The sequence below is a fragment of the Phacochoerus africanus genome, chromosome 2, assembly GCF_016906955.1.
Source record: "Phacochoerus africanus isolate WHEZ1 chromosome 2, ROS_Pafr_v1, whole genome shotgun sequence".
In the NCBI taxonomy this organism is placed as follows: Eukaryota; Metazoa; Chordata; class Mammalia; order Artiodactyla; family Suidae; genus Phacochoerus; species Phacochoerus africanus.
The window spans coordinates 239,336,493-239,363,019 of NC_062545.1; the positions used below are offsets into that span (position 1 = coordinate 239,336,493).

General features: G+C 41.8%; 1 protein-coding gene across 1 annotated transcript in view; it reads left to right on the plus strand.

The window, feature by feature from the left end:
• MELK (maternal embryonic leucine zipper kinase) overlaps positions 1–26,527 on the plus strand; it is a 97,644-nt gene that overhangs the window by 30,329 nt on the left and 40,788 nt on the right. Inside the window, exons 9-10 of the mRNA XM_047767935.1 lie at positions 20,838–20,906; positions 22,317–22,415. Coding sequence (XP_047623891.1) covers positions 20,838–20,906; positions 22,317–22,415 — 168 coding nt within the window. The remainder of the gene's footprint in view (positions 1–20,837; positions 20,907–22,316; positions 22,416–26,527) is intronic.

A 26,527-nucleotide genomic window follows, 5' to 3' on the forward strand; every position in this document is an offset into this window, starting at 1 on the left:
CAAGATTTTACTAACCACATAAAGTTAATTGGGGAGTATTCTTTTACTGTGTGTGTGTGTGCGCGTGCGTGCGCACATGCATGCGGGCAGGGGGTGGGGTGGGGAGGCGGCAGTGTTAAGATTGGAATTTTTAGTCCCTTATGTGTTACTGGGTGAAACAACATCCCCACCAGTAAAAAGTCCATCTCTACCAGTGACTTTTTTACAGGATTTTGAAATAGTGCATAAGTCAGATCACTTTGCTTTTTTGGAAGCTCTCCAGTGGCTTCTTTCCCATTTCACTCAAGTGCTACAAGCCAGAGTTTGCCCTATGGACTGTCGGCTTTATCCCAGGTGAATTGGCCTCCCATTATCCTGAGGCCCTCATCAGTTACTCCTCTCCCTCCTCATTAGCTCCATTCTCTTGTACTCCTTGTTTTCCTCCTTTCCCTTCCCTCCCTCCCTTCCTTCTTTTTCTTTTTCTTTTTTTTCTTTTAAAGGGCTGCGCATGTGGCATATGGAGGTTCCCAGGATAGGGGTCGAATCAGAGTCGTAGCCACTGGCCTACACCACAGGCACAGCAATGCGGGATCCAAGCCACGTCTGCGACCTACCCTACAGCTTGTGGCAATGCTGGAGCCTTAATCCAGTGAGCAGGGCCAGGGATCGAACCTGCATCCTCATGGATACTAGTTGGGTTCATTACTGCTGAGCCACAAGGGGAACTCCTATTTTATGTTTTTATGCTACCCTCTTCCCAATTTTTGCACACAAATGGTAGCATACCACAAATGCTATTCTGAATCTTGTTTTCTTCTCTTAACAGTATGTCTTAGAAATCATACAATTTCATACCCAGCTTAGAAATTTGTCATTCTTTTTAATGACTGCATAGAATTGCATTGTATGCATGTACCTTAATTTATGTAACCAGTCCTAAGTAATTTCCAAGTGATCATTTTTTTACTTTGTGATTATCTCTGTAAGAAAATTCCTAGATGAGTTACAGGGTCAAAGGGTATGTGAATTAGTAATTTTGTTAGATATTGCCGAATTGCTTCCCATTGAAGTTCTATTGGTCTCTACAGCTACCAGCAATAGCATGAAAATACCTATTTCTCCTCGATCCCTTCAATAGAGTATAGCACCTTTTTTGATATTTATGTTTAAGTTTTTTTTTTTTTTGGTTATGCAGGAATTTTTTTATTCAGTCAGACTTATCAGTCTTTCATTGTCATATTTGGCGAGGCCTTCCTACATAGATTATTTTTTTAAATTCTCATTTTTTTGTATTCTTATGATTTCATTTTTTTAATGTTTAAACATTTGATTCACCTGGCATTTGCTTTAGTGTGGTTTTTTTTCCCCCCTTTGCTTTTTTTTTTTTTGGTCTTTTTGCTATTTCGTGGGCCGCTCTCGCGGCATATGGAGGTTCCCAAGCTAGGGGTCGAATCGGAGCTATAGCTGCCAGCCTATGCCAGAGCCACAGCAACGCAGGATCCGAGCCGCGTCTGCGACCTACACCACAGCTCACGGCAATGCCGGATCGTTAACCCACTGAGCAAGGGCAGGGATCGAACCCGCAACCTCATGGTTCCTAGTCGGATTCGTTAACCACTGCGCCACGACGGGAACTCCTCCTCCTTTGCTTTTTAGTGCCACACCTGCGGCGAATGGGAGTTCCCAGGCTAGAGGTCAAATCCTAGCTGTGTCTGTGACCTATACCACAGCTCACAGCAATGCAGGATCTTTAACCTACTGAGTGAGGCCAGAGAGTGAACTCACACCCTCATGGATTCCTGGTTGGGTTTGTAATCTGCTGAGCCACAGCAGGAACTCCATTTGGTGTGGTTTCTTGCCTTTAAACATACTAAAAATATTGTAGAGATTCGTTTTCATATTCTGGATTCTTGTTTTTAACAGTCTTATAATTGTGATGGCAACGTAGCCATATGTACTTGGATTTGAGGTTCATTGTTAGCAATCATGTGCGTAAGTGTATTTCAAATAGTTTTGATAAGTTTCAAGTTTTGAGATCGCCTGTTAGATCCGATTAAGTCTTATTTTAACTTTGCGTTTTGGCTGTTGGGCTTACACTAAGAGTAGAGGTGTCAGCTTTTTTATTGTTTGCTTGTGTGTATATTCGTCGTCTTAGCTTTCATCTTTTAAAAGATTTCTTTGCAAGAATCTTTCTTTGCAAGAATCTTTTAAAACCACTTGGCTATTTTGCAAGGATTTAGTTTAGTTAAACCAGATACTATAATCTGTAAGTCTATTTAACTGGGCTTAGGTAAAGTACAGTGCTTTACAATATACTGAGAGGAGTGTAAGGTGGAGACACTGTCGCTTATCATATGTCACTGTCACTTATCATATGTCACTGTCACAGTCAAGAATTACCTCATGCTGTAGTTTATATAGGTTGCCAGTGTCAATCCACATACTAAATATTAATAAAGCTTAATTTCCATCTTATTGTTTAGATAGAAATGAATATAAATGGAAGCTGTATATTCTTTCCATACCCTAATGTGTCTTCTTATGTACTAGCTGAAGTGCATGTGCCCAAACTTTGAACACCACCCATCAAGAAGAATGAGTTGTCAACTCTTGTAGATTAACAATAAATTGACATTTGGCTAATTGTTTGTAGAATGAGAAACAAAGTATGTATGGTAAAAAGTTAAAATAGTACTGGAATTCCCTAGTGGCCTAACAGTTAAGGATTCCACGTTGCCCCTGCTGTGGTGCGGTTTTGATCCCTAGCCTGGGATCTTCTTCCTCTTCTTCTTTTTTTTTTTAGGGCTGCACCCATGGTATGTGGAAGTTCCCAGGCTGGGAGTGGAATTGGAGCTGCAGCTGCTGGCCTACACCACAGCCACTGGCCTACACCACAGCCACAGCAACACCGGATCCACCACATCTTCGACCTACATCACAGCTCACGGCAATGTTGAGCAAGGCCAGGAATCGAACCTGCGTCCTCATGGATACTAGTTGGGTTTGTTTCTGCTGAGCCATGATGGGAACTCCTGGCCTGGGAACTTCTGTATGCTGAGGGTGTGGCCAAAACACAAAGTTAAAACAGTACTAGGAAATGTGTGATTTAAAAACCTCTGAAAAAAAAAAAAAATGTAAGTTTGGAGTTCCCGTCGTGGCGCAGTGGTTAACGAATCCAACTAGGAACCATGAGGTTGTGGGTTCGATCCCTGCCCTTGCTCAGTGGGTTAACGATCCGGCGTTGCCTTGAGCTGTGGTGTAGGCCGGTGGCTACAGCTCCGATTCCACCCCTAGCCTGGGAACCTCCATATGCTGCGGGAGCAGCCCAAAGAAATAGCAAAAAGACAAAAAAACAAAAAACCAGAAAACCTCTGGATACTTCCTGCTTACCCAGCCCTTTGTTTTCTTCCACAGAGGCAATATTTATTCTGTACATTTGCAGGAATTATATGTACTTATACAAGCCTTTATGTGTATATATCCTTTGAAATTATATCATCTACACAGTTAAACTTGTCCCCTCCTTTTTTTTTTTTTTTTTTTGCTTTTTAGGGCTGTTCCCGAAGCATATGGAGATTCCCAGGCTAGGGGTCAAATTGGAGGTATAGCTGCCGGCCTCCTCCACAGCCACAGCAACACGGGATCTAAGCTGTGTCTGAGACCTTCACCAGAGCTCACAGCAACATGGGATCCTTAACCCTCTGAGCGAGGCCAGGGATCGAACCTGCATCATCAAGGATGCTAGTCGCATTTGTTAACCACTGAGCCATGGTGGGAAACCCTGTCCCCTCCTTTTATATTTATTTATTTATTTTTTATTTTCTTTTGTGGCCACACCTGTGGTATGTGGAAGTTCCCAGGTCAGGGATCAAACCAGAGCCACAGCTATAACCAGAGCCACAGCAGTGACAAAGCTAGATCCTTGGAGTTCCCGTCGTGGCACAGTGGTTAACGAATCCGACTAGGAACCATGAGGTTGTGGGTTTGATCCCTGGCCTTGCTCAGTGGGTTAAGGATCCTGTATTGCTGTGAGCTGTGGTGAAGGTTGCAGATGCGGCTCAGATCCTTAGTTGCTGTGGCTCTGGCGTAGGCTGGCGGCTACAGCTCTAATTAGACCCCTAGCCTGGGAACCTCCATACGCCACGGGAGCGGCCCAAGAAATGGCAAAAAGACAAAAAAAAAAAAAAAAAGCTAGATCCTTAACCCCCTGAGCCAATAGGGTACTTTTTGTCCTCTCCTTTTTAAATTTAATGCTTTACTTTGAAGATTGTTTCATATTGGTATATAGCAACGTATTTAGGTTTTCACTATTATTATTACTTTTTTGTCTTTCAAGGGCTTCACCCGAGGCCCATGGAAGTGCCAGGCTAGGGTTCAAATTAGAGCTGTAACTGCTGGCCTATGCCACAGTCACAACAACACAGGATCAGAGCCACATCTGTGATCTACACTGCAGCTCACAGCAATGCCAGATCCTTAACTCACTAAACAAGGCCAGGGATCAAACCTGCATCCTGATGGATACTAGGCAGGTTCATTAGCCCTGAGCCATGACAGGAACTCCCTTGTTATTTTTTAATGGCTGCATGGTATTGTGAAATTTCTTTTATTCTAAGTTTGTATATATCATTAAAAAGTTAATTTTTAAATTCCCCATGTAATGCATAAAAACATTTTCTGATACAGAATTAAAACCTTACCGATAAGTAACATTCTCTTGACTTTTCCTCTGATATCTATCCCCCACTCCGCAATCTTCACATGGGTAAAACATAAATAATACTGTTATTACTTTGGTTCTTCCAGATCTTTTGTTTGTATTCATAATATTTTCTATTTTTTTCGTAACATAAATGGTATCACACCAATAGTCTGTATTTTTCTTTCGTTACTCGACGGTGTGCCATGATATGTGTATGGCAGTAACTCATTGCTAAAAATTGTCTGGCCATTCTCTTGCGAACACTTTTGGTCATTTTCTTGTTTTTCACTATTATAAATGATGCTTAGTGAGCATGCCTGTAAATACCTTTTTGGACTTAGGTAGTGAGTAGTAGGATTGCTCCAGCATTTTTTCCAAATCATACTCCCACCAGCAGTATTTACAAGTGCCTGTTTCTCCATACTCTGTCCAATACTGTTATTTATCAAAATTTTGGGTCTCGGCCAATTGAATGGGTGAAAATGGCATCTGCTACTTTATTCATGTGTTTCCTTTTCCTTTTTGTTTTTTGGGCTGCATCCTTGGCATATGGAAGTTCCCAGGCTAGAGATCGAATTGGAGCTGCAGCTGCCAGCCCGTACCACAGCCACAGCAACACCGGATCCAAGCTGTGTCTGTGACCTACACCACAGCTCACGGCAATGCCAGATCCTTAACCCACTGATCAAGGCCAGGGATCGAACCCACATCCTCATGGACACTAGTTGAGTTGGTAACCCACCAAACCATGATAGGAACTCTCTATTCATGTGTTTCATGTGTCCATAATAATTAGAGAGTTTGAGCTTATTCATATACATATATTTCTTTGAACTTATCTATTTGTGGCTTTTTTTCCCCTCTAAAGTTATTAGTCTTTTATTAAATTGTAAGAATGTTTCTACAATAAGGAATAATAGTAATTGCTATTACTGTGTGCCTCTTGGCTATATGCATTTTACATGCATTAGTTTATTTAATTCTCACATTAGTCCAATGAGGTAAGTACTGTTAACATATTCTTTTGAAAGATGAGGAAAGTGAAGCAGAAAGAGGGAAAATAGTTTGTCTTAAATTTAACCAACTAATTATTGGCAGGATTGGGATATGAACTCAGGTAGCCTGGATTTGGAGCATGTACCATGCTATTGATCATCCCAAGGAAATTAACAGTTTGTCGTATGTGTTAGAATCTATATATTTAAATTTTTTCTGATTTTTTTTCCTAGTATGTTTACATTGTTAAAATACTAGTTCTTTCATCTATCAGAAATTAGTATTGGTATAAGAAGTGAGAGAGACCCAGCTTTTTTCTTTTTTAATAACATTTTTATTTTAAAATAATTCTAGATTTACAGAAACGTTGCAAAGATGGTACAGGCGGTTCCTATATATGCTTCTCTCTATTAATAACGCCTTGTATTATTATGGTGTATTTGTCACAACTAAGGAATCAACTTTGGTGCATCACTGTTAACGAAGTGCTGTTCTTTATTCAGATTCTTTAGTTTTTCTCTAATGTCTTTTTTCTGTTCTATATTCTTTCAGGATACCAGATTATATTTGGTTGCTATAACAATTAAATCTGGTATCTGTAATAGTTTCTAGGGATTCAGTAAAAACTAGGAACTATCACATATTGAATAGTTATTTATTAAAAAATAAAAATTGGGAAATTTCCCAATTGTACTGTTACAGCTCAGCGGTAACAAACCTAACTGGTCTCCATGAGGACATGGGTTCAGTCCCTGGCCTTGCTCAGTGGGTTAAGGATCCATCGCTGCCATGAGCTGTGATGTAGGTCACAAACTTGCCTTGGATCCTGTGTTGTTGTGGCTGTGGTGTAGGCCGGCAGCTACAGCTCTGATTTGACCCCTAGCTTGGGAACTGCCATCTGCTGTGGGTGTGCCCCTAAAAAGACAAAAAAAATTGGGGGAGTTCCCTGGTGACTCCTGGTTAAGGATCCAGTATTGTGACTGTTGTGACCTGGGTTCCCCTGGCCTGAGAATTTCTGTGTGCCGTGGGCGCAGCCAAAAAAAAAATTTTTTTTTTGGTTGTCCTAGAGCAGTTTAGTTATTTATTTTTCTTTTTAGAGCCTCACCTGTGGCATATGGAGGTTCCCAGGCAAGGCGTTGAATTGGAGCTGTAGCTGCTGGCCTATGCTACAGCCATAGCAGTGCCAGATCCTTAACCCACTGAGCGAGTCCAGGGATTGAACCTATGTCCTCATGGATGCTAGTCAGATTCCTTTCCACTGAGCCACAATGGGTACTCTCTAGTTTACTTTTTAGATGGAATGCTTAGAAAGCTAATGGGCCCATAAATTGATGGGTTAAAGTTTATTTCATTTTAAGAATGGATGATTTGGTAACATCTGTGGTGTTAATCATTGCAATCGAATGAGCCAGGATTGGAGACCTGGCCTGAGGTGGTTTTTTGTGTTGTATGAAATTCCATTTTCTTCAAGGGGTCTGTATCCTCATACTGTAGAAACAAGGTTTTGTTTACTACTTGCTCACCTTTTTCTTTCTTTCTTTATTTTTGCTTTTTAAGGGCTGCACCCGCTGGCATATGGAGGTTCCCAGGTTAGGGGTAAAATCAGAGCTACAGCTGCTGGCCTACACCACAGCAACAGCAACACAGGATCCGAGTCACGTCTGTTACCTACAGCACAGCTCACGGCAACGCCAGATCCTTAACCCACTGAGCAAGGCCAGGGATGGAACCCTCCTGGTTCCTAGTTGGATTTGTTTCCTTTGAGCCATGATGGGAACTCCATTGATTACCTTTTTATTTCTTTCTTTTTTTTTTTTTTTGCCTTTTTGCTATTTCTTGGGCTGCTCCCGCAGCATATGGAGGTTCCCAGGCTAGGGGTCCAATCGGAGCTGTAGCCACCGGCCTACGCCAGAGCTACAGCAATGCGGGATCCGAGCCTCGTCTGCAACCTGCACCACAGCTCACGGCAACGCTGGATCGTCAACCCACTGAGCAAGCCAGGGACCGAACCCGAAACCTCATGGTTCCTAGTCAGATTCGTTAACCACTGCGCCACGACAGGAACTCCACCTTTCTATTTCTTAATTACTTGTGTTTTGTGAGTCATAATAATACTTTTTTTTGGAAAATGTTGTTGTTAAATTATAGTGTATCTTTATAGCAGAACATTCTACAACCATAAAAGTGAACAAGGATACTTTAAATACTGACATGGCGTGCTATCTAAAATATGTTGTCGGAGTTCCTGTTGTGTCTCTGCAGGTTAAGAACCTGACTAGCATCCCTGAAGATGCCCGTTTGATCCCTGGCCTTGCTCAGTAGGTCAAGGATCCAGTGTTGCTGCAGGCTTCGACACAGGTCACAGATGCAGCTTGGATCTGGCGTTGCTGTGGCTGTGGTGTCAGCCAGCAGTTGCACTTCATATTCAGCCTCTAGCCTGGGAACTTCCACATGCTGCAGGTGTGGCCATTAAAAAAAAAAAAAAATTGTTAAAGAGAAAAGCAAGGTGAAGAACAGTGTGTATAGCATACTGTCACTTTTGTAAAAAAAACAAAGAGGGAAGTGTGTTTATATTATTTGCTCACATATGGAAGGAGATATAAGAAGTTGCTTATTGCTGCTCCTTCTAGGGAAGAATATTGGGAGAGGGAAGGAAGAGGAATAATTCAGACTATACTCTTCTGCATCTTCAATTGTGAATCATCCTATCGAATCGTTCTGGCAAGGACTTCACTACTATATTGAATAGGAGTAAAACAAGTGGGCATTTCTGCCTTGTTCTTGATCTTAGAGGAAAAGCTTTCAGTCTTCCACCGTTGAGTATGATGTTAGCTAAGAATTCTTGATGTATGGTATTTACAATGTTGAGATAGTCCTAGTTTGTTGAGTGTTTTTGTCGTGAAAGGGAGTTGAGTTTTGTCAGATGTTTTTTTCTGCATTAAATGATATGATCATGTGTTTTTCTCCATTCTGCTATTGTGGTTTACTCCATATACTGGTTTGTATATATTGAGCCATCCTTGCATTTCAGGAATAAATTGTACTTGGTCATAGGGTATAATTCTTTTAACATGCTGTGGAATTTGGTTTGCTAGTAATAATTTTTTATTTTATTTATTTATTTATTTGTCTTTTTGCTATTTCTAGGGCCGCTTCTGTGGCTTATGGAGGTTCCCAGGCTAGGGGTCGAATCGGAGCTGTAGCCGCTGGCCTACGCCAGAGCCACAGCAACGCGGGATCCGAGCCGAGTCTGCAACCTACACCACAGCTCATGGCAACGCCGGATCGTTAACCCACTGAGCAAGGGCAGGGACCGAACCCACAACCTCACGGTTCCTAGTCGGATTCGTTAACCACTGCGCCATGACGGGAACTCCAGTAATAATATTTTAAAAAGGAGAATGATAAAGGAGTTCTGACTGTAGTGGCTTGAAACGCTGTGGAGGTTTGCTGCATCTGTGGCGTATGGAGGTTCCTGGGTCCAATCAGAGCTACAGCTGCCAGCCTATGCTACAGCCCCAGCAATGCAGGATCCAAGCCATATCTGCGACCTACACCACACCTCCAGGCAACGCCAGAACCCTTAACCCACTGAATGAGGCCAGGGCTTGAACCCAAATCCCCATGGATCCTAGTCGGGTTTGTTAACCTCTGCGCCACAGCGGGAACTCTGCTGCAGAGGTTTGATCCCTGGCCCCATGCAGTGGGTTAAAGGATCTGGTGTTGCTGCAGCTGCAGCTGCAGCTCAGATTCAATCCCTGGCCTGGGGACTTACATATGCCACGGAAAAAGCTGTGGCCAGTTTTAAAAAAAAAGTAGAGTGATAATTTTGTTTTTTGTTTTTTTGGTCTTTCTAGGGCTGCACCGCAGCATATGGAGGTTCCCAGGCTATGGGTCCAATCAGAGCTGCAGCCACTGGCCTACACCACAGCCACAGCAACACCAGATCTGAGCAGTGTCTGCAACCTATACTGCAGCTTATAGCAACGCTGGATCCTTAACCCACTGAGTGAGGCCAGGGATCGAACCCACATCCTCATGGATACCGGTCGGGTTCATTACCACTGAGCCACAACGGGAACTCCAGCGATAACGTTTTGAACCCCTGAAACTGATGTGAGATGTGGGGATGGTATCTTCTGCAGGGCAGGTCTGAATCTCTCTCTCTAGGTGTACACAAGTGGAATTCTATGCTTATATGAGTTGTGCTGAAGTTTCTGTCTAGAGCATCTGCATCAGTCTATTTTTGCTGCATTTTTAAAACTTTTTTCCCCACTCCCATTTTTTTTTTCCTCCAAGGTGATACAGCATTCTGAAGCAGGTGTTTCTTATTTTTGTGACCCTGCACATGGTTGCTTGTCCTTGCTAAGTAATACTTAACTTTCCTCAGTTTTTCTTATTTGCCAGACTCTGCTCTGAGTGAGGTAGTTGCTATTATTGTACCCCTCTTATGGACAAGGAAACTAAGGAGCAGAGACCTTAAATAACTTACTCAGGGTCTTGTAGCTAGAAGTGGCAGAACTGTGATTTTTTTTTCTTTTTTTTTTTGGCCTTGCCTCCTGCATGTGGAAGTTCCCAAGCCAGGAATCGAACTCATGCCACAGCAGTGACCTGAACTGCAGCAGGGACAGCGCCTGATCCCTAACCTGCTGAGCCATGAGGCAACTCCCAGAACTGGGACTTGAAGTCAGCTAGTTAAGCTCAGAGCCCCTTCTCATAGCCGCCATGAAATACTGTTTCCCAGCTCTGTGGTCTCAAGAGAATCTGAGACTCCTAGAGAGGAGATTGATCTTTATCCCAGCTTCTTTTGTGTTCATTAACCTGGGAATGTTCCCAGACATCCAAACTTGTCAGATTTACCAGGACGTTACCAGTTCTCCTAATTCCTAGTAGGTCTTGTGCATCAGCTTTTCTATTCACTTGAGGTGTCCCCCCTGGTAGAGCAACTTACTGGTCCTCATCTTCTTTATCAGTAGTTAGAGCATTGCGCTAATCAGTTATTGCCAAGGTCCAGTCCAGCACTGAAGAGCTCTAAGTTCTCTGACTTCTGTTTATTCACATTCACATTTCCTTGTTTGTTTCAGCCTAGGATTCTCCTCTGTTGATATTTTGAATCTTTTTTTTTTTTAGACCTATTGTTTTTTTTTTTTTAATTTATTTTTTGTTGTTGTTGTTGTTGTTGCTATTTCTTGGGCCGCTCCCGCGGCATATGGAGGTTCCCAGGCTAGGGGTCAAATCGGAGCTGTAGCCACCAGCCTACGCCAGAGCCACAGCAACACGGGATCCGAGCCGCGTCTGTGACCTACACCACAGCTCACGGCAACGCCGGATCGTTAACCCACTGAGCAAGGGCAGGGACCGAACCCGCAACCTCATGGTTCCTAGTCGGATTTGTTAACCACTGCGCCACGACGGGAACTCCAATATTTTGAATCTTTATTCTGATCTCATGTAATATCAGCTGCCCTTCCCAGCACTGACATTTTGTACATTTCTTACATGTCTCTAATCCAAGTGCTTGATTTAAAAACTGAATAGACTCAGACCACCTGCACATGTGCTGGGTGTTGGTTTTTAGTGTGTATCAGATACGTTTAACCAAGGTTCTGTGGTCTTGGATTTCCCGTTGTGGCTCAGTGGTTAACGAACCTGACTAGTATCCACAAGGACACACCTTTGGTCCCTGGTCTTGCTCAATGAGTTAAGGATCCGGCATTGCTGTGAGCTGTGGTGTAGGTCACAGATGCAGCTTGGGTCTGGCATTGCTGTGGCTGTGGTGTAGGCCGGTTGCTACAGCTCCGATTCAACCCTTAGCCTGGGAACCTCTATATTGCTGTGGGTGCGGCCCTAAAAAGACCAAAAAAAAAAAAAAGATTCTGTGGTCTTATCCTCTCCTCAAAGGTAAAATAAGTGACTGTTAATACCTTGCTGAAATTAAACTATACTATATCTATGGTGTTCCTCATATACTGACTTTACTCTTAGCTTGCTTTTTTTTTTTTTAAACCTCTCTGGACCCAGATTGACATTCTCTCTCTCTCTCTCTTTTTTTTTTTTTTTCTGTTTAGGGTTGCACCCACAGTATATGGAGGTTCCCAGACTAGGGGTCGAATTGAAGCTGTAGCTGCTGGCCTCTGCCCACAGCCACAGCAACCAGGATCCTAGCCTCGCCTACAACCTATACCACAGCTCATGGCAACGCTGGATCCTTAACCCACTGAGTCAGGCCAGAGATCGAACCTGCGTCCTCATGGCTGCTAGTCAGATTCATTAACTTCTGAGCCACAATGGGAACTCTGCGAGTTCACATGCATATGGCAGCCATGGAATTAATGCTCTTAATTACTTAGGTATTGTTTCACCAATAAAAGGTGAATGTACCAATGTATAAACATCAGTGTTCTCTACTTTTATGTATTTGAGTGCCCTAGTGGATCCTGGATCAATCCTTTGGGATTATCTTACTTTAAGATAATATAAAATTGTTACATACTTCCAGTTGATGTTAGATCCAAATTTGGATATTTTTGGTAATCAGGTATTTCTGCAGTGGAATGAGCATGATAGAAAATGTCTAATTCTTGTTCAGTAGAGATTTAGCCTTCCTAATTAATATTATTTACTAATACTGTATATTCTTTGTTTCTCCTACTTTGAATTTCATTTTTTATTTTTTCATGTATTTGCAAGTTGAAAATTGATTCAAATTAGGACTTTTATGCATTATTGTGGAATTTAATTTCACACATTATAGATTTTGAAATTTATTGTAATCTTGGCTCAGAACTATTGTTCCGAGTCACAGTGTAATACAGTCTGCTGGTTGAATCTAATTAAGGTGTCGTATCACTTGCATGCAGTGTGTATCTTTGCCTAGAATGTTCTAAAATTCCTCACTTGGGAATAACACTTCCCTCAGTTCTTGGTTTGATTGCAAAAGCCAGCAATATTTGACACCCTGTACGTTAACTCTTGTTTAAGAGGCAGACTTGGTTTATCTTTTTTATTTGTTGACTATTTTAAGCAAAATGCCAAAACGGCAGCTTCCTGCACGGTTCCTCATAGATTGAGTATTAATCTTATTGATGTCGTCTGTGTTCATTTGCCATCCTTGCATTCAAAGACAAGCATGGCTGTACTTCTGGGTACACAAATATTAAGGAAATATAGCTAATTCCGTAAATGAAAGTTGAGCAGTTTGAAAGTGGAATGGCTTTCTAACAAGTATCATTTATAATTTTAAAGAAAATGAGTAAGTTATCTCTTTATGAGATAATACTTTACAATTATAGAGTTGACTACAGTACTATTATGTGTTTGAGAGATTGCCTGCCTTTCTTAGTATTATATGAAAACCGAACAATTTCAAGGCCACCAGCCTTCCCAGGGTTATCTTGCTTGTTAGCACACATATCTTTTCACCCCCTCCTACTTGGTTTCCTCCCTCTGTCACCTGTTTCTTGCTCTCGTTTGCAAGGTAATCATCCCTTAAATCAACAAGAATTCTCCACCACCTGAGCAGAAACCAGGCTTGAGGTGCATGGTCCTGGTTGACACAGGGCCTTTTGTGGAGATGCTCATCCTCAGCAGAATTGTTCCTCTCAGTTTCCTTTGGTCCTTAGATATATACTTTCAGTGTTTAAATAAGGAGTCTTTCTCTCTGTCTACTTCTAGGTATCATTAGGCCTTCCAGCACAGTACAGTAAAAAAAAAAAAAAAAAATCCGGTCCTAATTTTACCCCCTTTATTTCTCTATAACAGTGTTTTTCAATTTTGGCATCATTGACATTTTGGACTAGATAACTCTTTGTTGTGGGAGGCTGTCCTGTGCTTTGTGGGATGTTGAACAGCATCCTTTTACCCACTAGATGGCGGTAGCAGCCCCCAAGTCATAACAATCAAAAATGGCTCTAGGAGTTCCCTTGTGGCGCAGCAGGTTAAGGATCCAGTGTTGTTACCGCAGTGGCTTGGGACACTGCTGTGGCATGGGTTCAGTCCCTGGCCTGGGAACTTCCACGTGCTATGGGCGTGGCCAAAAAATGTCTCCAGACACTGGCAGATGTCTGCTGGGGGACAGACTCACCCATAGTTGAGAACCAATGCCTTATAATCTTGAACAAGTATTTAATTTCCTTGGCTGAGACATACTTTTCTCATCCGTGTAATGTGGTTAGTAATCCCTGCCTACTGTACAGGAAAAAACACATCTACAAGTGTTTTGTGTGTTTTTAAGCACTGTGTCTAAATAAGAGGTTGGGGTTGCAGTGCAGAGAATGAAGCTGAGAATGTCAGGTCATGGTGATGGGGCAGAGGCCTCATGCTTTGTTTGTGGATGATACACTGCAGAGCTGTTTTAAGCAGGCAGGGAAAGTGGGTGGGTACATTTTAGGGGGTGATGAGAATAGGACTTGGCTAGTTCATGTGTTCCTTACCAGGGATTCCTGAGATTCTGAGGCAGCTGCAGTGGGACAAAAACTGCTTCTTTGAGAGGGCATGAGCATCCTCAGAAAGGCTCTAGCCTTTCTTACTATACTGAGCATTTCACACCTTGGCAGGCATGGCTTTTGGCCAACCTGCCATCTTTGGTCTGCGCCTGTTTTGAGTAGCCCTGTCTCCCTCTTCTATTTATTTCCAATTGAACAAACATGTATTGTCTGTTATGTGCAAGGCATTGTGCTGAGTGCTTTCACATACATTCTCTTTTATTCCTTTTGTAACTCTGTGTCATTATTGTACTTGTTTCACAGATAGTAGCAGTAGTAGTGGGAGTAATAATCACAGTAGTAGGGCAGCAGTGTAGTAGAAACTAACAGATACGGAGTTCTTACTGTGCGCCTGGCAGATATAATATGTATTATTATAGATAACACATATAAGTGCTTTACATGTATTAAATCATGGAATGCTAGCAACGATTTATGGAGTTGGTACTATTTTTAAAAAATTTTTTTTTATTTTTTGGCTTTTTGCATTTTCTAAGGCTGCTCCTGCAGCATATGGATATTCCCAGGCTAGGGGTCCAATCGGAGCTGTTGCCACTGGCCTATGCCACAGCCACTGCAATGCGGGATCCGAGCCATGTCTGCAACCTACACCACGGCTCACGGCAACGCCAGATCCTTAACCCACTGAGTGAGGCCAGGGATTGAACCCGTCACCTCATGGTTCCTAGTCGGATTTGTTAACCACTGAGCCACGATAGGAACTCCGAGCTGGTACTATTATTATACTCCTTTTTACACATTAGGAAACTGAGGCACAGTGAGGTTAAATAACTCATCCACACAGCTGGTAAGGGGTGGAATCCAGGCAGTTTGTCTCCAAAGCCTACTCTTCAGAAAAGACGGAATAACTTGTACAAGTTCAAGGAGCGAATAAGCAGCAGACTGGGATTCAAACCTGCTGTCTGAGTCCAATCCATGTCTGTTTCCAGTGCGCCAGGCACCATGCTTCTCACTCACTTGTTCTCTCTGGATAGGGTTGCTTCTGTGGTGCTAGCTTGTAGCACAACATCGGGGGTCCATTAAAAGATCCTCCATGAATTCAAGCAGGGATGACAAAAGGGGTGATAAAAAGAGGCAAAGAAGGGGTTGGGATCAGCCTAGTGGAGCTCTTCTCATTCAGTGTTTTGGTCTGAAAAGTCATTTTTGCATCTGGTTTTTATAGAATTTTGCTACTTTTAGTTAAGAGCACTTTTGGATGGCAGCTTTTGGATTTAAAAACATAACATTTATTTTATCACCGTAGATCTAGTTATGAACTTGTTCTCTATCGGTGTGTTGGAGCAGACCAGAAAGGGCTAGCACCTGGAACCAGATTTATCCTTGGGGTGGGCAAGTGCTGATAGGACAGAGGTAATGCAAGTAAGTTACAGCCTTACAGATTGTATATTAGTTTCCTAGGTTGTTGTCACAAAGTACCACAGGGCAGTGTCTTAAAGCAACAGATATTTATTCTCTAGCAGTTCTGGAGGCCAGAAGTCCAAAATTAAGGTGTCTGCGGGGCCCTGCTCTCTTTGAAGGCTCTAGGGAAGAATCTTTCTTTACCCTTTTCTTGCTTCTGGTGTTGGCCTACAATCCTTGACATTCTTTGTCTTGTAGATGCATCACTCCTGTCTCTGCCTCTGTTTTCCTATGTCTAAATTTCCCCCTCCTTTCTTTTCTTTATTCTTTTTTTTTTTTTTTTTGCTTTTTAGGGCCGCACCCGAGGCATATGGAGGTTTCCAGATTAGGGGTCCAATCAGAGCTCCAGCTGCCTGCCTGCACCATAGCCATAGCAATATCAGACCCGAGCCAAATCTGTGACCCACACCACAGCTCATGGCAACACTACTGGATCCTTAACCCACTGAGCGAAGCCAGAGATCGAACCTACAACCTCATGGTTCCTAGTTGGATTGTTTCCACTGCGCCATGGCGGGAACACCTCCCCCTTCTTATAAGTCATATCGAATTTAGGGCCCAGCCTACCCAATATGATCTGATCTCAATCTGATTACTTCTGCAAAAGGCCCTATTTCCAAATAAGGATGCATTCACAGGTTCCAGGTAGACATGAATGGGGGTGAGGGTAGAGGGGAATATTCTTCAACCCAGTGTAGATGTTCTGCAGGGATTAAGCAGCAAATGACTCTGTGTATAGTCAACATGAGGAAAAACCCACTGGAGTACATGCAGGTTCTGACCAGCCAGTAAAGCCAGACAGGAGATCCTCTAAGAGGTTATGCAGGTTGTGATTGGAGGTTCAGGTGGATCATGACCCTTTGATCAGTATAAGCAGGTAGGAGAGTCCTTACTCTAGTGCTCACCCTACTTTCTATGAGACCTGGCAAGAGCAAGCTACAGGATTTGAGGTATCAGGCAAACGATCAGTTTGTCAACAAAGAGAACATGTCAGGTACCCAGGGTTTGAATCATGAGAGGTCTTGGTCTCAGGGATCGGGAAAAGCTCAGATAAGAGCGTGGGGTGAACTAGGTCAGGGCCAATCATGCAGCAACTGTGACTTGCTACTGAGTCCCAGCGAGGTAGCTGAAGCATCTAAAATCCTCCCTTCCCAGGGGATAGGCCTAGAGCTCGGGCAGCACTGGGCCCTCAGTGCTTGGTGGATGAGGGACAGTAAGGAAAAATGAATTAGAGGCTTCATTATAATTCAGAAACAGTCAGCATCTACCATTGGCAAGCGTTAAGGTGCCCTGACAAGGTGTAAGTAAGAGTGGGCTTCTCTGGGTCGTAGTGAGTGCTTTAGATAAAGGAGAATGAGAAATTTAATAACATTAAATGTCATTTGTAAAATGAAAGCTCTTGCCCTTTCTAGAAAACACTTTGTAGGTCAGCATGCCTGCTCTCCTCAGAGAGGCTGAGTCAGAGGTTGAATTGTTTTAACGTCAACACTTCTTTTAAATTAATTGCTTAATAACATTTCTTTGGAACCTAAACTATTTCTTTAATATAATCAAAATCCAGCTTGTCATGTAATTCTAGAATTCTGAGTGACCCACATCTGTCTGTTTCTCCCCTTACCTTTCAGCTGGACTGATTTCTGCGAGAATTATGTCCTAGACAATTCATAAGAACAGAGAACCCCAATGGCAGTTGCTTCTCCATTTACCTGCCCCCACCTTCCTAGCCTATCAGTTGCTATTGTGTATGTGTGTGTGTGTGTATTTTCCCTTGTCTCTCTGGACCTGTAATATATTTCTAGCGCAGGATTCTTACTCAGGTAATTTTGTCTTTGATTAGTTTTGGGCACCCTCTGGATTCTATCAGATTATGTTCCTTAGCTCTCCAAGTTATCATAAGCAATTCTGTGATGCATGTTACTGTTTTTTGTAACATTATTTGCTAGGATAAATTGGATAAATTGCTAGGAGTGAAATTGCTGAATCAAGGGTATGCAATCCTGAGTGTTTTTTTTTTTTCATATTTCCAAATTATTCTTTAGAAAAAAAGTTTATACTCTCTAGTTGTATATATAAGCACTCTTGTCCCCGAACTCTAACACTGAATAATTTATCAGTTTGGTAGATAATAGATGGTATCATAGTTTTGTTTAATTACTTTTTTATTACTAAATTAGTTGAACATATTTTCATGTTTATTGACCATTTAAAAGTTCTTGTTTTGGGAATTACCTCTGAATATTCTTTGTCCATTTTCTTTTAGACCATATGCTTTTATCCCATTTCTTCATTTATTAAGGAACCATTAATTGAGCACCTTGTATATGTTAGGGCCACACATTGTTCTAGGTGAACAGCACAGGAGTTCCTACTGTGATGCACTGGGTTAAGAATCTGACTGCAGCAGCTCGGCTTGCTGCAGAGCTGCAGGTTTGATTCCCAGCCTGGTGCAGTGGTGCAGTGGGTTAAGGATTCCGGGTAGTTCATGGCTGTGGCTCAGATTCAGTCCCTGGCCCAGGAATGTCCATGTGCCATGGGCGTGACCATAAACTTAAAAAAAAAAAAAAAAAAAAAAAGGGAAACAGCACAGACAAAATCCCTGTATGAAAGAGCTTATGTTCTAAGGTAGTGAGGCAGCAAATAAACAAATAAATATGTAGCATGACAAGTGGGGATAAGGACTGTAAAGAAAGTGCCATGAAAGGGACGTAGGATGATGGTGGCTAGTTATAAAAGTGGTTCGAGGAGGCCTCAGTGATACCACTAGTATTAAGGGGAGACCTGAAGAAGGTTAAGCTACAACCTCTGCTGATATTGGGGGAAGCACTATAGGCAGTGGGAACAAAGCGTGCAGAGTCCCTAAGGCAGGGTTGTGTTTGACATGTGACGTGATCATAGTTCAGTGAGTGAGGGAGAGAGTTAGGAGGTGAGTCTGAGAGGAAGCAGGGAGTGGGGGGAGTATGGGAATACAGACCACGGAGGGCCTAGGAGCCAGAGTAAGGAATTTGGATTTCATTCTGAGTGAGCTGGGGAGCCATTAGAGTTTTGAGTAGTGAAGTGATAGGACCTGACCCAGTGTTTTGAAGGAATACTGGTATTGGTCAGTGGAGACTTAGACTTGGGGGTGAGGGGGCACTGGTGGGATATGGAAGGCCAGTTTGGGGCTTTTTTTTTTTTTTGGTCTTTTTGCCATTTCTAGGGCCACTCCCACGGTGGTTCCCAGGCTAGGGGTCTAATCGGAGCTGTTGCCACTGGCCTACACCACAGCCACAGCAACGCGGGATCCGAGCCACGTCTGCGACCTACACCACAGCCCACGGCATTGCCAGATCCTTAACCCACTGAGCAAGCCAGGGATTGAACTCACAACGTCATGGCTCCTAGTCGGATTTGTTAACCACTGAGAGGAACTCCAGTTTGGAGCTTCTTACAATGTATCAACTGAGAGACCCTAGGGGGTGTGATGATGGTAGTAACAGGTGATTCTGAATACCTAACATAGAGCCACAGCTTTTACTCATGCATTGGATGTGAAGTGTGAGAGAGAGGGGAGCTCAAGATGATCCAGGGTTTCTGCTCTGAGCAGCTGGTAATGCAGTTGCCATTGGCTGAGAAGGGGAAAATGGGGGAAGAACAGGATTGGTGGTGATTTTGAGAGTTTTTAATGTGATGAAGTGTGTTAATCTTTGTCATTTAGGTAGAAAGGTTTTTTTTTTTTCCCCTCAGTTTGTTAATTAACTTTGTTAGCGGTTTTTGTTATACAGAAATGTCGGCTTTTAATTTTGTTATCTGTTAATCTTTATAGTTGTAGTATTACTGTCATGTCCAGAAAGGGTCTAAAAATAGTCACCGATGCTTTCTTATAAGTGCTCTCATGGTTTTGTGTTTGCATTTAACTCTTCAACCTGGGCGGAATTAGTTTTGGTATAGATTGTGAATAACAGTTCAATCTTAATTTTTCTCATATAATTAACCTGTTATCCTAGCATCATTAAGCAATTTGTTCTCTGCTAAGAAAAATGATTCTATCATTTCCTTTGAATTGGGAAAGAGGGGTGTGTGTGACAGGCTGTGAAAAGAGGTGTTTTATCATATATTAGTCTTTAGCAAGCCCCTGGTCTTGTTTTTGGTTGATAACTTGGTGACTATAATTTCTGAGCATAATAGGATATAAACATTTGTCTCCTGAGTCGCCCCCATTCCCCAAAGATGTACTTGCCTTGGGGGTGACTTTCATCAGTTCCCCTCAATGATTGTGAATTCTGCCTTGTGGATGAAATGTGTAACTGTTTTTTTTTTTTTTTGTCTTTTGTCCTATTTAGGGCTGAATCCTCGGCATATGGAAGTTCCCAGGCTAGGGGTCTAATTGGAGCTTTAGCCACCAGCCTACGCCACAGTCACAGCAATGTCAGATCCAAGCCGCATCTGCGACCTACACCACAGCTCATGGCAACGCCGGATCCTCAACCCACTGAGTGAGGCCAGGGATCAAACCTGCAACCTCATGGTTCCTAGTCAGATTCGTCTCCGCTGCGTCACAACAGGAACACCTGTAACCTGTTTTTAACCACAGCCTGTATCCCGCCACCAGATACGCTTTTCTATGACCTCATTTTGTCAATTGATAAATCCTATGGATTATTAACTAAAACAAAATTTTTTTTTGCTTTTTAGGGCCGCACCAGCGGTTTATGGAAGTTCCCAGGCCTAGGGGTCCAAACAGAGCTGTAGCCACCAGCCTACAACACCACAGCCACAGCAATGCAGGATGTGAGCAGCGTCTGCAACCTACACCACAGCTCATGGCAACACTGGATCCTTAACCCACTGAGTGAGGCCAGGGATCGAACCCACATTCTCATGGATACTAGTTGGGTTTGTTAACCACTGAACCACAAAGGGAACTCCCTATAAACTAAAATTTACTTCAGCAATACAGACATTGATGACAGTGTATATTTGCTGTCCATTTGGAACCATACTATAGATTCCAAAGCCCTCAACATTTATGCTTTCCATCCTTACATTCTCCATGCTCTAGCCCTTCTCTGATTTGTGGATAATTTAGAGGTGACAATAGTATTTAATTTACTGGATTTTCTTCTTTAAGGCAAGAAATGGATTTCTTATGTTATTAGTAATATTTACCAAATCTTAAAGATGGTGAAGTTTTCGAGGTTGGAAGCAAACCTCCAGCATGTTGTTAACTGTAGCAGTTTGTGTCAAGGCTGATTGAACCCAAATCTCTTTGTTTTTTGCAGAGAGGGAAATATGAGGTTCCTAAGTGGCTCTCTCCCAGTAGCATTCTACTTCTTCAACAAATGCTACAGGTAATCTTTGTTATTTATTTTTAAATAATAGAAGTCTATTGCAGTTGCTTGAATTTAAGATGTCTCAGATCCTCTTACATTTATCTGTTAGCTTAAAAAAATTCCATTCATTATATCTACTGTGCAAATATTCTCTACTAGGTATTTTCTTTGCAAATGCATTTTTTTTTTTTAAGACCGTTACTGGATGTCTTTGCTGATTTGATTTTTCTTGCCTTTTCTTGAGCGTTATAGGTTTTTTCTAATCAGTTCTTTCTCCATTGTTTTCTGTTTTCTTGCTCTCTTTGTACAGTGGATACGTAGCAGATATGGATAAATGCTTGAATGAGTTTATGTATAGTTGGGTGGGCCCCATGATTTAGTGCAGTGGTTCTCAAACTTTAGTATGTATAAGAATTTCTGAATGGGCTTATTAAAACACAGATTGCTGGGCACCACCCCAAGAGTGTCTGATTCAGCAGATCAGGACTAAGAATATGAATTTCTAACAGGCTCCCAGATGAGATTGATGCTGCCGGTCTGGGGGCTACATGTTGAGAACCACTGATTTGGTATAATGACCCCTGAAGGTGAAAGATGGGAGTGTTGAAGTCCAGTTATTCACCCTACCAGTCAATGGGCATGTCACCTAACCTGGTTCTGACCTATAACGTGGGAAGTCTGAACTTGGCTTCATGGCTACATTGTGTTATGTGGATAAAATGAGATTAGTAGGAAATACTTTGAAAATACGAGGACCTTATTAGTGAGATTTTTTTTTTCATTATTATGTACTCAGTATTTCCACCTATTAAGCCATCTCTACTTTTGATTCAAAGTTTGCCTCAAGCTCACCCACTTTGATTAAGTAGGGCCAGACCACCAAATCTCCATAATGAGATTGAAAACACCTCATCCTTTCTTCTAAATTCCAGAAAACTGAATCTTTGTTGATTAATTTTCCTTTGCTCACATTTGAAAATTACAAATGGAAAAGAAAGGTGTGCTTTTCAACTTGTTCTGTGTGATTGTAAGCGCATCGGAGGTAGAGATTGCATATTCAGTGTGTATGCCCTGCATTGTGGCTGCTTGAATATTAAGTTGGTGAATATTTCCTGTGAATAGGTTTTCCAGCAAAAGACTATTACATCATACAATAGATTGACTGAACTTCATGAATAATGTCCATACCAATGAAGTTCATGTTTGTTAAACATTTATCTTCTAAGCCTGTGTTGGCTGCTATAGTTTTCTTGTCTCTATTCCGTTTTTGAAAGAATTTATTCCAAGGCCATTTTAAGGTCTTGGACAGCATTTTTGTGATGATAAAGTTTACATCTGTTCTGATGAATTGTGAGTTCTCTGGAGGAAAGGTGGCCTATGCTCTCTATTTGAAATGTTAATCTCCAGCTACTTCTCAATGGCCACTAGGTGGACCCAAAGAAGCGGATTTCTATGAAAAATCTCCTGAACCATCCCTGGATCATGCAAGATTACAACTGTCCCGTTGAGTGGCAAAGCAAGACTCCTGTAAGTAAAATGAAATCCAGTGAAATTAAAAACAACAACAACAACAAACTTTGTGTGGATTTGGGACCTACAGTGATGTGGTCTAAATATAAACAGCAATGTATTTTGTAGACTTACTCTGTACATGAGAAACAGGAGGACCTTAAAGTCTTTGAAAAAAGTGTCTGTGCCCCATCCCACAACAGTTAATGGACATTTTAAAAAGCTCCTGGGTATTTTTCATGTGTAGTTAGGATTATGAACAATGCTGGAAATCTTGGGCAAGTTAACTTTTCCAAACCTGTTTACTCCTTTGTAAAAAGTAGGTTAAACCTCTTCTCTCTACTTTTCAGGGCAGTTACAAAGTTACAGCAGTTCTCAGACTTGTAAGTCTGAGGCCCCCTTTATGGTCCTAATAAATACTTATTTATCGATTGATTCATTTAAAAGTAACAGTACTGGAGTTCCCGTCGTGGCGCAGTGGTTGACGAATCCGACTAGGAACCATGAGGTTGCGGGTTCGGTCCCTGCCCTTGCTCAGTGGGTTGACGATCCGGCGTTGCCGTGAGCTGTAGTGTAGGTTGCAGACGCGGCTCGGATCCTGCGTTGCTGTGGCTCTGGCGTGGGCCAGTGGCTACAGCTCCGATTCAACCCCTAGCCTGGGAATCTCCATATGCCGCGGGAGCGGCCCAAGAAAATAGCAACAACAACAACAACAACAGACAAAAAGACAAAAAAGACAAAAGACAAAAAAAAAAGTAACAGTACTATCTCAGAAAACTAAATAAAGAACTACCACATGACCCAGCAATCCCACTTCTCCACCATATATTTGGATAAAACTTTCATTGAAAAAGATACACGCACTCCTGTGTTCATAGCCATACTATTCACAATAGCCAAGACATGGAAACAAACCTAAATGTCCATTGACAGATGAATGCATTAAGAAGATGTAGTACATATACACAATGGTATACTACTCAGCCATAAAAAAGATCAAAATAATGCCATTTGCAGCTACATGGATGCAGCTGAAGATTCTCATACTAAGTGAAGTAAGAAAGAGAAAGATAAATACCATATGATATCATTAATACCTGGAATCTAATATGTGACACAAATGAACTTATTTACAGAAAACAAACAAATTCATGGACATGGAGGAGAATAGACTTGTTCACCAGGGGAAGGGGGAAGGAGTGGGATGGACTGGGACTTTGGGGTTAGTAGATACAAACTATTGCATTCAGAGTGAATAAGCAATGAGATCCTGCTATATACAGCACAGGGAACTATAGTCACTTGTGATGGAACATGATGGGGGATAATGTGAGAAAAAGAATGTATGTATATGTGTAACTGGGTCACTCGGCTGTAAAGCAGAACTTGATAGAACATTGTAAATCGGAGTTCCCATCGTGGCTCAGTGGTTAATGAATCCGACTAGGAACCATGAGGTTGTGGGTTCGATCCCTGGCCTTGCTCAGTGGGTTAAGGATCTGGTATTGTCGTGAGCTGTGGTGTAGGTTGCAGACGCGGCTCGGACCCGTGTTGCTGTGGCTCTGGCGTAGGCTGGTGGCTACAGCTCCGATTTGACCCCTAACCTGGGAACCTCCATATGTCGAGGAAGCGGCCCTAGAAAAGGCCAAAAGACAACCCCCCCCCCCCCCGCAAAAAAAACATCACAAATCAACTATGATAAAATAAAAAAAATTAACAGTTCTAAATCTATTTATCACAAATAAATACGTTGTGAAAAATGTCAGACTGAAAATACATTTAGTGGGAACAGTTGCATTGTTTTGTACCTTTTTAAATTTCTTTGAAGTCTGACTTAATAGAGGACACTTGGATCTCATCTGCTTCTTCATTGTCTGTTTTGCTATGTTGTTTTGATTGGAGAGCCTTAGAGAACACCTTGAGGACTGGTTATATATATAGGAGAACTTTAAATAACTCAAAGAGCTATGCAAGTTTAAGCAGTTATATTAATAAATATTCCTACGTTAATTTTCTTTTCTTTTCTTTTTTGGGCTATACCCATGGCATATGGAGGTTCCCAGGCTAGGGGTAGAATTGGAGCTGTAGCTGCTGACCTACGCCACAGCCATAGCAACTTGGGATCCGAGCCACATTTGCAACCTACACCACTGCTCATGGCAACACCAGACCCTTAACTCACTGAGCAAGGCCAGGGATCAAACCTGCATCTCCATGGATGCTAGTCAGATTTGTTAACCACTGAGCCACAGCGGGAACCTTTGCTACATTAATTTTTTTAAAATATTAAAATATTTTTAAGTATTAAAAAAAATTGCTAAAAGTAACAAACAGCAATTTGAACTTGGTAAAAATATGAACATTTCTAAAGGGTATGTATAATTTTACAAAATTGAAATGTAGTTGATTTACAATATTGTGTTAGTTTCAGGTATACAGCGAAGTGATTCAGTTATGCATATATATTTTTTAAGATTATTTTACATTGCAGTTTATTATAAGATTTTGAATATCATTTCCTGCATTATACAGTAAATCTTTGTAACTTATCTATTTTATGTAGGGGATATATATTCTTTATATTTCAGTGAACTATTGCTGCATAAAAAAGCCACCTCAAAGTTTAGTGATTTGAAGCAATTACAATTCATAATTTTAAGGATCAGCAATTTGGAGCTCAACCAGGCAGTTCTTGTGTGAGTCAGACCTGGGGTCACTCATGGGGCTGCAAGTCAACTGGTGACTTGACTGTGGCTGGATGGTCTAAGTCTCACTCAAAAGGCCAGCTGTTTTGCTAGTTATTTATTGGACCACACTGTGTCAAGCAGACTAGTCTGGATTTTTTGATATGGAGGCTGGATTACCAAAGAAGCAAGAAAATGAGCAAGACCTAATAGTTAAGCATTTTTCCAGCTTCTGCTTGCATTGTGCTTACTAATGTCTGGCCAAAGCAAGCTACATGGCAAAATGCAGAGCTGGTACGGAAGGTGTACCCATCAAAGCTGGTATAGTTCTTAGCCCTTTTTCATAGATAAGGAAATCAAGAAATTAGAAATAGCTATTTTAAGAATTATTGTGAGAAGCATGGTACTGCTTTACATCTTTTCAAATTTCTTTAAAATCTAGCTTAATAAACACTTGGGTACTCAGCTGTTTCTGCATTCGATCTGTCTTGATAGCCTGTTTTGATGAAAGCATATGAAGAAAATGTAGCCTTACACAGATAAGTAATTAGAAAAGCATTTTAATACTTTTAAGGTGTATTTTAACAGCCTTTTCAAATAATTGGGGATGTTTTCTGATAGTCTACTAAAGCATCTGCAGTGGACAAGGGGTATTAGCATGGGTCAGCAGAATACCTTGGAGATACGTCACAGTGTAGACATGGTACAGCTGTGAGGTATTTGCTTTCTGGAAGAATCACACCAATAAATATAAGTACTCGGAAACATAGACCGTTTGTTGTTTCCCCCTTCTTGCTAGTCTGCCCACTGTTATGATTATGCAGCCTGATCTGAAATTGCTTCTGATTCTCCTGTGACTGTCAACCCCTAATAATTTTTTTTTCTCCATGTTTCCTTTGATCCTCTATGACATCTTGAGTGTCTGTTGAGGAAATACAGTTAGAGCTGCAACGTAATGCTAACAACTATCAGCACTGAGAGGCTACAGCCAGCAGAGTGTAAGGTGTCTGAGCAGCGCAGCAGCAGGGCCAGGGGAGCATGGTGTGCCCTTGTGAGGTGGAGGATGTGGGTGGCGCAGATGCCTGTGTTCAGCCATTGGGGGTCATTGTTTCTCCACGTGTGGGAGGGCTCTGCACGTCTTCTCAGATACTCAGTCGTGTTCCTTAACAGGGTAGGATATACTACTGTTCGCAGTAGTACAGATGCCAAAATGAAGAAAGTCTCTGATGTCAACAACATAAAGATTATTTTAAAATTGGGGCACAGTATAAATAAGATACATAGGTTTGTGTGTTCCAAAAAAATATTGTTTTCCCTTCAACTTAGCATAATAATTGCTAATATTTACTGAGTGCTTACTATATTAGGAAAGTATGCCATTATAGTACTATAGCATAATCTAGACAGAGCCCTTAGGATATTACCTTTAAAGGCTTTATGATTTTA